This window comes from Capra hircus, chromosome 12 (genome assembly GCF_001704415.2).
Source record: "Capra hircus breed San Clemente chromosome 12, ASM170441v1, whole genome shotgun sequence".
NCBI classification, from domain to species: domain Eukaryota; kingdom Metazoa; phylum Chordata; class Mammalia; order Artiodactyla; family Bovidae; genus Capra; species Capra hircus.
The window spans coordinates 2,111,187-2,128,315 of record NC_030819.1 but is presented as its reverse complement, the minus strand read 5'-3'; the positions used below and the strand labels follow the sequence as shown (position 1 = coordinate 2,128,315).

Genomic DNA, 17,129 nt, shown 5'->3' with positions numbered 1-17,129 from the left:
TAAATCAGGGATTTCTCTTTGGGTTACAAAAGTGTGATTTTTATAACCCCATCTTCAGCAATGACATCCTGCTATAAGAACTCTCCTTTCTGATAATTCATCCATCCATCTGTTCATTATCAGTATGGACTCACAGATTGTTATTTTATCTAAGGGACACAATCCATTACTGTCATTATTTTGAAACTAAAATTGCCCAAGACTTAGCCAGTGAGAACCACCCCCCCCCCCCCATGCTGGTTCTTGTGTTCTTTCGGCAGGTTCTCTTGCCCTTTTTTAGCACTGTTTTACATTCTGGCTTTCCAAAATATTCTAAGATCTTCTACCTTGCCTCACATCCTAAACTAGCCACTTACCCAAGATGCCTTAGTTTATAAACGAATAGTATTAAGAAACTTAGAACTGGAGGCAGGCTGAGCTCATTGCAACTGGAGTCTTACTGCTTTTAGACCCTTTCAGAACTAGCAAATTTAAGATATACATCTAGATTTTATACACACACACATATATAAAAATGTGTATTAAAAATCATGAGTCTATTGTGATTCCCAAAACTTAAACCCACACAAGGCTCCTGTTTACCTTCCTGTAATCCATCATTGTGTCTTCGCTTCTCTGTCCCTTCTCCTGGCTTTTATTTTGATTTTAATTCTTGTAGTGACTTTTGGGTGGCTCAGAGGTTAAAGCGTCTGCCTCCAATGCGGGAGACCTGGGTTCAATCCCTGGGTCGGGAAGATCCCCTGGAGAAGGAAATGGCAACCCACTCCAGTATTATTGCCTGGAGAATCCCATGGACGGAGGAGCCTGGTAGGCTACAGTCCACGGGGTCTCAGAGTCGGACACGACTGAGTGACTTTACCTCACCTCAGTGACTTTTCACCGAATGCACTGCTAGTAAATACGTTAGCCGGGCAAGTGAAATAATCTGAGTGTGGAAATGGTGGAAACTAAACCACTTTGCTTCTGGCCATTGCTGACTGTCCAGTGGGCTAAGACTGATCCTAAACAGTTTATGCATGTTACATCACCCTTCAGTCTGACAGGAACCCACAAAGTAGGTACTCAGTGGTTATTTGATAGAAAAGGAAACTAAGGCTTAAACACTGCCTGTATACAGCTGTCAGTAACAGGAGAAGCATGCTTTCTAGGTGCTTATCCGACGGACGTGGTTCTCACTCGACTGTTCAGATTTGCCACCAAAAATCCATTCATTCATGCACCCTTTTCTCCCTGAGGTGTCAGGAAAGACATATGGACCCAGGATTATTAGAATTTTTGTAACCTGACATCTAAAAGTTACCAGCTTGCTTTCACGTTTGCAGCATAACTGGATCAGAAAAAGAAGCACCTCTTCCCCCAACAGCAGAGACGGCCGAGTGAGTCAGGGGCTTCTCCGATGTCTGCAGGTGCCCTGAGAGCTTCCTCCTGGGGCTGTGGGCTCCTGGCAGTTATTCTCCTGGAGCGGAGAGCTGATCATAGAAACCATGTCTTCATGGCTTGGTCAAGTGCCCTGACGTCTCTTAGGTCTGGGCAGGTCTGACCCGGTTCTGGATGTTAGGAGAGCAGCGAATGCCCCTCAAGTTGAGAGCAAAGGTTTCAGGCGCAGGACAGGAGCAGGATAGCTTGGGATCCAGACTCCGGGTGGAGGGCAAAGAAAGTCAGAAGTCATCAAACGGCGTGATGAGTAGTGGGGAAAATAAAAAGGGCCGAAGGAGATGTAGATTCCCTCCCCACACAGAACGTTTTAGTGGTTAAAGCGCTAGGATGAGGAGTAAGTTTAATGCTGGTGTAAATTATGATTCTAATGCCACTCAATATATTCATTTATTTATTTCCTAGCTAGTGAAAATGTCGTGATCAATCATTTGTTCCAGTCGAAACTGTCACAAACAGGAGCCCTCGTATCTTCCTCTCCTTCTTTTAAATTCAGAGGACATAAGTCTGCCCGGCTCAGTAAGAAAATGACAGCGTCTTCAATGATGGGAGAAAACAGGAATTATCTAGAACTTAGTAAGGTAGGAGTTTTTCATGATTCGTGTCCAGTTTTTAAATTTGCGCAGCACATTTGCTGCTTCTTTTAAAGAACAAAAAATGTACAATCCTCTATGCTAATGGAAAGAAATTTAATTTTAATTTAACAAAATTAACAGAAAGACTGCTTACCCAAAGTGTAACCCTTGGAGAGAAGATGGTATGAGAGAACGCAGTGGAGTGAAAACTTGAGAGCAAATACAGGATTAGTCATTTTATTGCTTGGCTTTGCAACATCCTTTTTAAGTCTCATCACTGCAACTGTGTTTTTGATAAATGGGAGGTAACTTCAGGGACAGAAGGTTTAAAGGGAATAAACTTAGCTACCTTATTCCGTTGACATTAATCACTTCAGAGGTTTTAGGTCTCTAAACAATAAATTGTAGTTTCTCATACAGACATAGTGTATTTTTCAGGTCCTGGGGTGTTTTCACTGTGATTTTTTGTAGATTTTTAATTCGTTTCTGCATTAACGCTAATTTTTTAATGTGTATTCGTTCCGCACCCGCGAGGTTGTACTTACAAGCTAAAGATTTTGATGATTTGTAAAAACAGAGCAAAAAATTCAGTGAAGAGTTGTTTCCGATTGAAATGTATTGAGCTGATGAATTCAGTGCCAGTTTGTTTTGCTTGCCTTCACAAAAACTTTGAAAGATGACAAGTATGGTTGGGGAGGGGCCCAAGACGGTCCATCTTAGAAATTCGGTCGTCGTAGCCTGCTGGAATGCATTTTTGCTTACCAATTAAAATAAAAGCATGATTAAAGTCAGCTCTATTACAGAAGAGTGGCAGAAATGTGTCCAGCCTATTAGAGATGTGTGTGCGTGTTTAGCCGGGAGACCCTAGAGCTACGAATCTTTTGATATAGCTGTCACATAACCGGAGGATCACAGGAATTCCATCTCACTGCGTATTAAAATGGCATCTTTTACATAAAAAAGACAAAGAGTTCCCCTTTGTAAAGAAGATCTCTATTCCTGGGGGTTTCGCTGAAACGTCTGGCCCCTGCTTTCTCAATCATCCTGGAAATCATGAGCAAGAAATCACCACACACCTCCAAACTGTAATTTTTAGCCTTAATTATTAAACATTACCAGGCAGAGATGCCATTAGTCTTTCCCCTAAAGGACTGCAAAAGCGAGATAATTCACAGCCATTCCTCCACCCAGAAAGGGAAATTGAGTGTTCAGTTTCACAGGATGAAGATTTATTTATTATGATTTTTCCTTAAGTGTTCCATCCTTCACTTCCCTCTGAGGGTCCTCACCCCTGCACACCCACCCCTGTGACCAGAGGGTTGCTATCTACCCACCCTTCAGCTGAGCATCACGCCCAGCTTTGTGTTTATAGAAAACAGGCTGATCTCCCACCAGTCACTTCAGTTTCCCTTCCCTTGTCAGTGACACTTGATCATTCCAGCTTGACACTTCATCCTAATGGGAGGAAATGAGCTACTGCCTTGAGAGCAGCCCCATATTGACAAGAATGTTTCATCAAATTTTTCTTCTATCGAGACCTTTTAGTTTAAGATAAATGATTCTGGATCGATAGATCTGTTGGTCGCAGTCTGTATGATGTTGTGAAATGTAACAGTACATTAGTGGCTGAGGTTCCTCTTAACCCCTGGTAGAATTTAATTAATTACCTTTTGCTCTTTCTTCACCCACTGCTTTCATTTTCACTTAATTCTTTTATATCCATAATCATTTCATCTTTGCTGCACGTGGATTTTTTCTTTAAGAGCTATATATAATTACTTATCAAAAAAGTCTACCATCTTTTTTCATAGCGAGTAATTTACTAATCCCTTGTAACATTAAAAAATGAAGAAGAAGGAAAGGAAGGGAGAAAATGAGTAAGACACCAATGACAGGTAATTTAGGGAACAAAACAATGGTTATTAAAACATCAAATTTTTGTAACATAAAATAGCATCCTTTTGCCCCAGAATAAGCTTCATTTCATGACAATTTGTAATATACTCAAGGAGACCAGGGTCAGTTTATTGTACCACCCACCCAGTCAACATCTGTTTGTTCTTGAATTAAAGTAGTTGCAGGCTGGTGACAGCCCTGGACTTAAAGGGATGCAGTAAAGGTTATTTTACATGTCGTTGCCTATTTTCCTACCATTGCAGAAAATCATTTGGCACTGATTTTTATAGCCTCTTTTAAGTCTCCATCTGCCTATAAGTGAACTTAGATGAATAGGAGAGTTAATTTTTTTTCTCCTACACTGGAACTTAGTCAAACAAACCTGCTCATGCTTTCCTTTTGTTTTCATTACAGTTATTAAAAAAGAAAGGAAATTCTACATTTCTGCAAAGACTAGACCGGGGAGGTCCAGCCACCATTGCATCGCAACTCAGGGTTAGTGAAGTTTTCAGATTTCAAAATTTTCTGTTTTGATTGTATCGACTGTACAGGTTTTACATGGGACTTTCTTTCATTTTGACCGCTTAAGTAGCTTCAGAAAAGCGAGCATGCACACACATGTACACACACAAGGTGAGTGGATGCGTAATACAGAAGAATCCTGGACTGAAGATAAAGGTTTCTATTTAAAATTGCTTTACCTTGTCAGTTGGCGTCTTCTCTGGAGAATCAGTTGTGTTTTACTTCTCTCCTTAGAAAACGCTGACGGATATTACAGGGAAACTTCAGAAGTGCACTCCACACTTTATTCACTGCATCAAGCCCAATAACTCAAAGCTGCCAGACACCTTTGATAACTTCTACGTGTCCGCTCAGCTGCAGTACGTCGGGATCCTGGAGATGGTGAAGAGTGTCCGACATGGGTACCCTGTCCGCCTTTCCTTCTGCGATTTCCTGTCGAGGTAGGTTTTTCTCTTGTGTCCGCCATCCCCAGAGCCGTACTGATGTTCTTGGAGTGGGCCTTCTGATTGGAGGCGGGCCTTCTGATTGGAGGGGGGCCTTCTGGCTGCTTTTCTGGCGCTGCTTCTGTTGTTCGTACCCTTTTACCACGAGTAAACAAAGTGCTCTGGGAAACCACGAAATGCGTGGACAAAGCTTGTATAAAAAGCTTTTAATTTTACTGAGGACAGTCACTTGGAAACAACTTTCATAGTTCCTTAAATTGAGGTTCCCTTGGATTTACAGATTTATAAAACTGTTGCTTATAATATTGACTTAAAATTATAATTGAATATAAGAAGCTATGTGTGGGATTATTTTCTCCTTAAATGTATGAACAAAATATTTTTTAGGTGAAGGATTGGTACTCATGGGCCAAATTTAGCCCATTACCTATTTTTTTGTAAATAAAGTTTTATTGGAACACAGGCAGTGAACATAATGAGAATATCTGTTTTTTCGGCAGTCAAACAGTAAGAACAGTATGGACAAAAAAGCAAGTATTTGGTAATCTTATACAAAAACATGAAATTTAAAATGATATTGATATAAAGTAATATCAATATTACAAGCACAAAATTTAACATTAATGGATAAAAACTAGAACAGTAGTATGGTGAAATCTATTTGGGAAACCATTTACCTAAAAGAAGAGAGTTTAAGACTTTGGTTGAGCAGCAATGCAATTTGAGCCACTGGTATGAAGAAGCTGCTAAACTCAAACAACCTATCAATCAAAAAACCTAAATCACCAAGTTGGAAATAGTCATAACAAAGGGCAAAATATTTAAACTATGACTAAATTTAATGTTTATAACCTTTGTTTTTTCCAGAGGACAGAAATAGAAGATGTTTATTGTATATTTTAAATTTCCCAAAGATACAAATAAGAAACTAAACATCGTATGAGCCATTCATTGTTAAAGAAGTGATAGACGGTTCAGAAGGGAGAATATAAAATTCGCCACATTTAGGGATAAAGTATCTGGAGAATGAGTATGTTTAACCTGCAGAATGTGTAGTGCAGATAGACAAAATATTTGGTTTAAATGTAAAAGACGCTCATTCATGAGTGAAGAGACACACTGCCTCCTGTTTTTAGAGAGGAACTTCAAAGTTGGGCAGTACACAAGGCTACATTAAGAATTAATACGTGCTGAATGGAAGAATTATTTGTGCTTTTGTTGGGGGGTGGTGGTGTTACCATCACTGCTTACCGTCACTGAGAGGTGTCTGGTAGCTCTGCTCTGCCTCTTGCTGTTCCCTCAATGGACATCTGTTCATAGTCCCCAGAAATGTTTGGTCTGTTCCTAAGTATATATTTCGCATGCATAAGAATTTAAGTATTAAAAGTCAGCCTTCCCACCCCTTTCAGTCGAAGTCTTTGGATCAATGAGTTTGAAACCTGCCCAATACAAGTTTTAAGTAATAGATCCCCATATTTACCCCAGACCTTCTGGACGACAGTCACCAGAGAGTGGGGTCCAGGGACCCCTGGTTTATCTGATGGGGAAAGGTATGGTTTTGTTATCTGCAGGCATCATGTGATCTCAGAGGGTCCCCAGCCTTGATGAATGGTAGTTCACTCAGCAGTACTGACTCCCTTCCCAAGTTGTGCTGAAATCAATGACTCCAATGTCAGCATCCATTGAGGCTTGTTAAAATGCAGATTTCTGGGCAGCAGCCCCAGTGTTCTAGACCATGGGACTCTCCAGGCAAGAATACTGGACTGGGTTGCCATGCCCTCCTCCAGAGGATCTTCCTGACCCAGGGAATTGAACCCAGGTCTCCCACATTGCAAGCCGATTCTTTACCAGGTGAGCTACCCGGGAAGCCCCTGGTCTAGAAGAGTTCTGCAAATTACCATTTTTATTGAGTTCCCAGGTGAAGCTGATGCTGCTGGTATATGGACAGCCTTTAGAGAACTACCACCCTAGAACATCTACTCACTTGGAGATTATATCTTTATTTTATTTGGTTTGATTTTCTTCAACCGAGGATTGGAAGTATGTGAGTGCCTTGATGATTATCGAAGGGAACTTGCTGAGGATGCGGAGTGAAAGTGTTGGCTGGTCAGTCTTGTCTGACTCTTCGCGACCCTACGGACTGTAGCCCACTAGGATCCTCTGTCCAAGGGATTCTCCAGGCCAGAATATCAGAGTGGGTAGCCAGTCCCTTCTCCGGGGGATCTTCCCGACCCATGGTCTCCTGCGCTGCAGGCGATTCTTTACCATCTGAGCCACCAGGGAGTCTCAGGCATTTACTGATTTGCTGGATTAAAACTTGCGAATTTGTTGAGCTTTCCAAGTGATCTGTGTACATTTGAAGTTTCTGGAGCACTGCAAATGGACTCTGTATTGGATATGAAATAGGATTAATCTCACTCTATAAACAATTTTTTAAAGCTCGTTCAATGCATTCTCTGCTCTCTATTTTGTTAGAGTGCCTTAGACTCATGCAGTCAGAGAAATTTGGCTTTAAAGTGTCCCTCAGAGTTTCTCTGGAATAATTTTTAATAGCTACATGGATCTTCCTTATAGCTACTCCAGAAAGCAGTCAATTAAATTGTCCTATTTTCTCAGAAGAGGGTGGAGAACACGAGTCTGTGTGTATATACAATATTATATGGCATAATAATTAGAAACATTTTTGACCTTTATTTTTGTCTCATTTGATATATATACATATATACTTACCAAGACTTATCTCTATTAAAATAATATTTGTAATGATTATCTTTTAAAAGTAAGTGCCCTTTTCCACATATATACATTTCTTGCTTTATTCTGACTTCTAGACAGAGACTTTCTCTTCTTCAATCACAATGCTTGTGCATTTGTTTAGTAAAAGTTTTCAGAATGAAGCTGGCATTGGAGGTTAATAGTTGTTCCATTTAAGGTACTGTTTCTGCATAACAGAGAGCATAGCTATACTATATTTGCTTGGAAAATGATGCTTTTTGGTAAATCTCTGCATTTCTTAACTGGCCCCTTACATAAAAGGAGATATGAGTTTCAATTTATCATCCTTATTTATAACTGCATATCAGTATAAATGGAATTGAACTTCCCTGGTAGCTCAGATGGTAAAGAATCTGCTTGCAGTGTGGGAGACATGGGTTTGATTCTTGGATTGGAAAGATCCCCTGGAGGAGGAAATGGCAACCCATTCCAGTATTCTTGCCTGGAGAATCCCCATGGATACAGGAGGCTGATAGGCTACAGTCCATGGGGTCACAAAAAGTTGGACACAACTGCGTGACTAAGCACACACATGAATGGAATTATTAACGTATTCCAGTGGAAATGTGTCACCATATTGCTTGAATAAAGGACACCTGTCTGGAATATTATCACAAAAACACTGGTCCATAGAGAGATTCTCAATTTCTATAGAACTTGAATAAAACACAATTCACATCAACAAGTAACATATTTATTCATAAAGCTTATCAGAACCTTGAAGTTCCCCCAGGCAGTCAAGCATTGTTGTATAAACAAAGCCTCAATGTGCAAATTAATAGAAGTTTTTGGTTGCCAGAATATCATATAACAATTCCTATGTAAAACATTTCTATTCATATCACCTTGTCTTACATGTTAGAGAATCAAAACATATCAAATCATTTACTTTGTTTAGTTTACAAAGAGGAGTATGGTTACTGGAAAAATACCAGACAAAACCATGTCCAATTTTGAAACAAGCACCTATTCATTGGAACTTCATTTATAGCTTCTGAAACCCAACGTGACAGTGGATGTGGATAATGGGTATTCTGTGGAATCCAGAGGCAACGTGACGGTATTTGCAAATGTGCTTCCTGATTTATTGGCTTTAATAGCTGTCCATCATTCTGAGGCTTCCTAATCAAAAGTGGAGAATTGTGTTTGTGGAGAAATCCTATTTTGATTAAATGGGAAGCATGCTTGTTGAACTTTTCCCCCTAATAGCAGCAGTAGCTTCTGAGTAGGGTAATAAGGCAAGATACTGTCTCCATGGCAAAGACCTCACAAGTTTAGGTACAGGAGGAAGAAGGAACAGAGCAATAGAAGTAAATTATTAAGTGCAAATCATGATACATCGTTGGATCACCTACTGTGGACTGAATCGTTTCTCCTTAATAGTCATGTATTAAACCCTAACCCCTGATGTGACTGTATTTGGAGATGGTTCTGTGTGTGTGTGTGTTAGTTGCTTAGTTGTGTCCAACTCTTTGCAATCCCATACGCTATAGCCCACCAGGCCCCTCCATCCATAGGATTCTCCAGGCAAGAACACTGGAGTGGGTTGCCATTTCCTTCTCCAAAAGGAACTATGGAAAGAAAGAAAGTGAAGTCACTCAGTCGAGTCCTACTGTTTGCAACCCCATGGACTGTAGCCTACCAGGCTCTTCCATCCATGGAATTTTCTGGAGTGGGTTTCCGTTTCCTTCTCCAGGGAGATGGTTGTATGAGGAGGTAATTAAGGTTAAGTGAGGTCATAAGGGTGGGGCTCTGAACCAATAGGATTAGTGGCCCTACAGGAAGAATTGCCAGAGAGCATGTCCTTCTCTGCTCTCTGAACTTGCAGGGGGAAGGCAACATGGTTCTGGTTTAGTCGCTAAGTTGTGTCCAACTCTTTGCGACCCCAGGAACTATAGCCCTCCGGGCTCCTCTGTCCATGGGATTTCCCAGGCAAGAATACTGGAGTGGGCTCCCACTTCCTTCTCCTGGGGCTCTTCCCCACTCAGGCATCGAACCTGGGTCTCCTGCACTGCAGGCAGTTTCTCTCCTCCTGTGCCACCAGGGAAGCCTAGTGGGCTGGCATCTGTCTGCAGACCGGGAGGAGACCTCAGCAGAAACTGAATGAGCCCACACCTTCATGCTGTGCGTCCCAGCCTCCAGAACTTTGAGAAGACACACTTCTGTTGCTATAACCCTCCAGGCCGGTGGTCTACGGAGCTGGCTGAGGCGCCTGTGTTTGTGGGTGTGTGTTTCTGTGGGGTTAGTAGGTAGCAAACCTGTTACATGGAGGTTTGACTGAGACGTTTTGGATACCTTGTTTGTGTTACATGATACCCTTGTGCTGATGGGAGGAAGTCAAGTTAACATGTACATATTATGGGGTTTCAACAACTTGTGTCTCTGCTCGCGTAATCACATTTCTACTGTTTTCTCTATTTACTCAGTGACATTTACTGATATTTAAGATTTACTCAGGCATCCTCTTATTGAAAAATCATTTGTAAAATCCCAAGATGGTTTGTGTCTCTTCTCTAAGCTTCAAAAAGACCTTATGTATTATACTTATTATACACTCACTGGAAATATTCATTTATTATGAATACTTATGAGTAGTATTTATGAATAATATTATATCTGAATATTATTTATTAATATTTATCAAATATTCACTGGAGCAGAGATTAGCAGACGATCAGATCGGATCTGGCCTGCCACTTACTTGTGTTATGACTTGAGAGATAAGAATGTCTTCCACATTTTAAAACTGTCAAATGTTGAATGGTTACCTACATAATAGCCTCATTTTGGCCTCTTGATTACAAAGATAAAATGTTTACTCTCTGGCCCTTTACAGAAAAACGTCACTACCCCTCCCCTAGACCACAGGCTCCGTGGGTGAGGGCAGGTTTTCCTGAATGCATGGACACCATTGTGGACACTGGAGTGGGCTGCCAGTCACCCGCCGTGCTTCTGGGTCTACACTCGGTGAAACTGAACAGGAAAGATCTGACATCGTCTTCCATCTCAACAGCTTTCTCTAATGTTATTTGGATCCTTCAGTTTGTGAGAACTTTCTGATGGCTTTGTAAAAGACAGACACACCTGTGCATTCTGTAGAACATAGAATTCCAAGGCAGTGGCTTGCCACAACAAAGGTTTCTTTCTCTTTTACGTTATATTTGACTGTATTTAGAAGTCACACACTTTAGCTTGAATCAGCTCAGATTTGGGTTTCTTTTTCATGATGCACCCCAGGGTTAAGGAAGAGCCCAGGCCTAGGACATGTCCTTCCTGTATCAGGGGAGACGAGGCTTGGCTGAGTGGCTGTTACAACGTGTGCTGAGGTTCAGCATCTGTTGCTCTCTTATATTCCATTGTTAAAGCAGCTTAGGCCTCCACCTGTGGTGTGGAGAATCGCCTTACTTACTGGAGGTAACCCAGGTGACAGTGGTGGTGGTTTAGTCGCTCAGTCCTATCTACTCTTGCAACCCCATGGACTGTAGCCCACCAGGCTCTTCTGTCCATGGGATTCTCCAGGCAAGAGTACTGGAGTGGGTTGCCATTTCCTTCTCCACGGAATCTTCCAACCCAGGGATCAAGCCAGAGTCTCCTGCATTGCAAGTGAATTCCTTACTGCTGAGGCACCAGGGAGCAGGTGAGAAAGCGCGGAGCTGTGTACACTTCCGGGTCAGTTAGCAGTTGCCCCAAAACTTAGTGGCGTGAAATAGCAGTGTGTTATTTCTCCCACTTCTGTGAGATAGCTGGGCTTAGTGGGGCAGTACTTGCTTGGAGTTTCTCCAGCCATTGTGGCCATATAGCAGGAGAGGTTGGCCTATGATGGATGGACAAGACAGCTTCTTCATTCCTGTGGCTGGCGCCTGAATGTTCCTCCATGTGGTCTTTCTCCAGCAGAATAGTCTTGACTTCTTGCCTTGTGGCTCAGTGTTCCCAGGGGCAAGAGAGGAAGCCTGAACTTCTCTTACAAGCTGGGCTGGGAATTAGCACAGCCTCCCTTCCTCTGTATTTTACTCGTCAAAAATGTTGCAGAGCAGCTATGATATTTTTGTTAGGAAGCAGGCAATTGGCAGTAGCCAACTTGGGACAAGCTACCACATCGGGGCCCCCTAGTGGCTCAGTGGTAAAGAATATGCCTGCAGTACAGGAGAGACAGGTTCAATCCCTGGGTCGGGAAGAGCTCCTAGAGAAGGAAATGGCAACCCATCCCGGTAGTCTTGCCTTGGAAAAATCCCATGGACAGAGGAGCCTGGCAAGTTACAGTCGATGGGGTCACAAAAGACCCAGACGTGACTTAGTGACTAAACAGCAGTGACTACATCCTCTTAAAGGGATAACATGCAAGTAACTGGAAATGATGCTGAAAGCTCTGCCTTTGTGTTCTGGTGCAAAACTGAATCTCAGAGACAGAATTTGAAGTGAAGTGGAAAAGAGCAGCTTTGTTGCTTTGTGGAGCTAAGAAGGACACAGTGGGCACACTGTGCCTCTCAAAAACTGTGTATCCCAACCACCCAGGGGGATTCGGCGGGGAGTTTTATCCAGAGGTTCAGGGGCAGGGGTGCTGATGAGGATCTGGATGAATGCTGGGTCTGCATTCCTTGAATCTGGCCTCAACTGGTCTCTGATGCAGAGAAAGAGCTGACTCATTGGCCACCTGATGCAAAGCGCTGACTCATTAGAAAGGACCCTGATGCTGGGAAAGATTGAAGGCAGGAGAAGGGGGCAACAGGGGATGAGATGGTTGGATGGCATCACCAACTTCATGAACGTGAGTTTGAGCAAACTCTGGGAGACAGTGAAGGACAGGGAAGCCTAGCGTGCTGCAGTCCATGGGGTTGCAAAGAGTCGGACCCAACTTTGCAATTGAACAGAGAATGATGATGCTTATGACATTATAGGTAACATGGCTTTTTAACGGTCATCCAGGGGCATACCAGATTTTAGTCCTATATATCTCTACTCTTCTCAGGGTGCTAGCCTTTTGAATGGCAGTCTTTTTCCAGATGTAGAAGGGACATCTTTGAGGATCTTGCTGTGGGTCTCGGGTGGCAGACTTGGAAGGGTCATGCATGTCATTTGTGTATGGGGTTCTCTGTGGCTGGCAGGGGAGAGCAGGACAGTATCCCCCCCCACGGGGAGAGGTTGACCCTTCAGTGAGGTGCCTCATTTGCGGAAGACAGAAGGGCTTGTCCAGTAAAAGCACTGCAGGGGCTGGTATTATGCTTGGCAAGGTGAGGACGCGTGATCTGTTTTGAGATTGTTCCTGGACGAGATCCCTTGTAGAAATAGTCTGAGTCATTTAGCTTGTTTAAATGACACAGTTGTTGCTGAAAGGTCAGGCCGTGAAGGCCCACAGCCATGACGTTAAATTGGGTGTGTGGAGAGGGATGAAAAGAGACGCTCGTCAGTTGACTGGGTTAAATGAAAGGGCCAAGGCCGCCCCGCCGCACAGAACTCACCAGCTACAGGTCCAGGTTGGGATCGTCTGAAAGTCTTCCTTGTTCCTTGGAAGTGATGTCAGTTACTGTCAATACATCTTTAATAGAAATGAGAATTAATATGTTTAGGAGCTGTTAAATATTCTAATTTAACTGGCAAAGGATATAGTTTCTTCAGGGATAATTTTGCCAAGTCTCAGCGTATTCTTTCTGCTGAAACCCTTCTGCAGGGTTGGCTGATTGTCTACAGTTTAATGAGGTTGGGGAGGAATGAGGACCTGTTATTTTTCAATGAAATATAAAAATAGGAACGAGAAGTATAATAGATTTTCGAGGCCATTTCAGTTTAAATACAATTAGGTTTATCTTTATTGGGATTTTTTTCTACTGCTCAATGGATTATGAATCGTAAAATTCCCCTCTAATCTACTGGAGATCAGCAAATTTTTTTCTATAAGAGGCCAAATAATGACTATTGTAGGTTTACATGCCACAAGATCACTGACATAGCTGCTCAGCTCTGCCTCATGGAAGAAGGTAGCCACGAGGTAGCCATTGGCACATAGACAGTGTGTCAGTAGGAGAGTTTATTTATCACATGCATGACCTTTCCAAGTCTGCCAGCCAAGACCGCAGTTAAACTTTGTCGGCGTTAACAGAAGGTGGGTGGTTTTGACCCACGGGTACCTAACCCTTTATCTAGTCTTATCTTCTTTCTGATACAATTTGTGGGATGTTTTTCCATCGAAAAAGGGACAGGTTGTGAAAGGTGACTTCGGTGTTTGCTCTTTCATCCCCAGTATCTGGCCTTGATCCTAATTTCTGCTCTAATAAGCTAGATGGTCTCTCGTGAAAGCATTAATTTACTCATTTCTTCAACACTCGCTTCTTTGTCATTGTTCATTCACTCTTAATTTATTCGGGCGTTTTACTGACTCAGAGCGCCCTGGGGCCTCGGGAAGTTCCCGTCAGGAGCACCTGGGGCGCCAGCACTGGGTGTCGTTGAATCCCCGCCGTGGTGAAGCCCCAGATCCGCACGCTGTACGTGATTCTGTTCCTCGTAATAACCTTTTTTGGAGTGACTGCTCTCCCTACACACCTGTTAGTTATGATAGAACTAATAATTGCGGGACTTTTGCCTTGGGGGAGATTGATCAGGACTGGCGGCAAGCGTTGTCTCATTGAATCCTCCCAGCGTCCCCACGAGTTGCATTATCAGTCCCTGCCCGCTTTAGAGTTGAGAAAACCGAGATCCCAGGGAGCACGCTGGTGGTCCAGAGCCTCACACACCTCAGCCCTGAGGATTTTTAACCACTCCTCCACCAGCCTTGATGCTGATAGTGGCCGTGTCCTCAAGGACCTGCTCTTTCTACTTTCCCCACGCTGTGTGCAGTCTCTTTAGGCCTGACCGCCTTTCACAGCCACAGGCCAGACAGGGACGCCCAAACGGCTCTATTACATTAGCAGGGCCAAAGAAACCCTGGAGAGTTCTAAAATCCAGCACTAGACCCTTGACCCTGGACGGCCTTTGCTCGGTTTCCTGAGGAACAATCTGGTTACTTTTGTGGAGTTTCCAGGACAGAAGTTACTCCCGTACTCACTAGGGGTCACACTCACCACAGATCTGTGTGGCAGATCTGTGTAGCAGGGGACGACCTCTGAAAAATCAGCTCAAGAAGAGTGAGAAAAAGGACCTTGAGAATGGAGAACTGCACGTTTTCCTTAAAAATCACATGAAAATTGAAGTCAAAAAGGCTTCACTAGCTTTCAAACAACATTGGAGATGATACCACAACTGACCAGTCTAAATGATTTAAAAACAAGATATGACTCCACTTAGTTAAGGCTTCCCAGTTGGCTCAGTGGTGAAGAATCAGACTCCTGCCAGTGCTGGAGACAGAAGTTTGATCCCTGGGTTAGGAAGATCCCCTGGAGAAGGAAATGGCAATGCACTTCCGTATTCTTGCCTGGAGAACCCCATCGACAGAAAAGCCTGCAGGGATGTAGTACTCAGAATCCCAAAAGATGCAGATAGGACTTAGCCACTAAACAACAAGAAGACATTCAGTATGAAATCAGGGGAGTAGACCGGAAGTTAGTTTCAAAGGGTGAACTCAATATATTGATGGTTATACTTTATTTTTAACAAAATTTGGGAAGTACATCAAAAAAATTCCGTCCCAGAATTCTGAATCTTATTGATTATTTGATTTAACTGGGCTCCCCCATTTCCAGCCTCCACCGATACAACTTAATATTTTTAATTATAAGTTATGTCAGGTAAAACATAATTGCAAAATGACCTTGCTTGCAGGGCCAAACCAGTCTATGTTACTTGTTTCATTCCTTATAAATTATATGATTCTCTTTATAGGAGAGCTTTATAGGAGTACGCTTGAATGAGACATAGGTGATAGTTTCCATTCATAGTATCTAAATGATCTTAGTAACTCAGAAATCCACAAGCTCCAGTTACCAGTAGTTCATTTGAATGGACCTGATTCCTATCATTTTACTTATCCAGTTCTTGACCAAAATGAGAAGACAAAAACGATCAAAATGTCGCGTTCTTGCATAAAGTCTAGATTGAAGGACACTGCTTGGCATGAGAGGTAACAGTGTCTGCTAGTGGAACCCCAGAATTGGGCAGAATTACCCTCCTCCCCCAATTACAGACAGTTTGGGCTTAGGCAGACCGATGACAGAAGCTGCTCAGGTAAAGCATGGGCCTTGCAGAACAGAATGAAAACAACTTTTCTTCCAAGTGGTTCTCAAACAGCTGAGAATCCTGTCTTTCTTCTCATTAAAATTACTGGTTAGATTAATCACTTCACCTCCCCTCATGAATCGTGAAGGATCAGAGAGTGACCCAGAGCATCACCCTACCTCTGACTCTAAGGACGCAGCAGAGACGAGGAAGTGTCCTTGGCCAGCCCCGTGCCCTGTATCGTGTTCTGACCGCAGATCTCATCCAGGAAGCCTGCAATAACGGGGACTGGCTCTGCTCCTGGGGGAGGAGCTGAGGCTTTCAGAATATTCTTTCCTTTGTCTTCACCCACTGCTTCCCTGCGTGTCTTTCTGGGACCACTCAGAAGCAATATAGATTTTGTACCCAAAGATCTTGAAGTGGGCCAACAGTGCATTACTTTAATTGATTTCAAGGCCATTCTGTTTTCAAGACTATAATGCATTGTATCTCCCATCTCAAACCCCGTTCTGCCACATTGTGCAACAGAGCCCATCAGAGATTCTGCAATGAGAATAAGTGAAAATATTAAAACAAAAGAGTAACTCCAGTAATGAAATCCCAGTAGCCTAAATATTCCCAAGTATTAGTTACTCAGTCGTGTCTGACTTGGCAATCCCATGGACTGTAGCCCACCAGGCTCCTCGCTCCATGGAATTCTCCAGGCAAGAATACTGGACTGGATTGCCATTTCCTTCTCCAGGGAATCTTCCCGACCCAGGGATGGAGCCCAGAACGCCTGCATTGCAGGCTGATTCTTTACCGTCTGAGCCACCAGGAAAGCCGTAATGTTCCCAGATTTGACTATAAATCTTCCTCGGTGGTTATGTTCCTGGTGAGAAAGTCCAAGGATTAATACATACTGCAAATGAAAGTCCAGAGATATTCAGTCCCAAAGGAATTGCAATCCCAAATGTGATTATCTTGACTTTCTGAATTAAATGTCCAAAATTCCATATGCATAAGTTAACTGTTTCTGAAGCATTCTTTCCATTTTTCTGACTTGGCTCAGACTTAACTAAAAAGGTTCCAGATGACTTGCTTGGAGGTGAGGGCCCTTCAATGTAACATTCTGAGCAGTCAGTCATTGTATTAGTCTGTTTGGCTGCCGTAACAAAATACCGTTGTCAGGGTGGCTTAAACAATCGGCATTTGTTTTCTTACGGTTCTGGAGACTGGAAATCCAAGATCAAGGTGTCAGGGAGATAGAGAGGGACAGAAAAATTCTAATGCCTCTGGCTCAAAGGACACTAGTTCTTTTGAATTAGGGCTCCATCCTGATGAATTCATTTAACCTTAACTA

At 42.8% G+C, this 17,129-nt stretch overlaps 1 protein-coding gene across 1 annotated transcript in view; it reads left to right on the top strand.

Moving 5' to 3' along the window:
• Positions 1–17,129, top strand: part of MYO16 (myosin XVI) — a 529,091-nt gene that overhangs the window by 386,371 nt on the left and 125,591 nt on the right. The window contains 3 exon segments of the mRNA XM_018056366.1: positions 1,840–2,015; positions 4,320–4,400; positions 4,662–4,867. Of these exon segments, the coding sequence (XP_017911855.1) occupies positions 1,840–2,015; positions 4,320–4,400; positions 4,662–4,867 (463 nt within the window).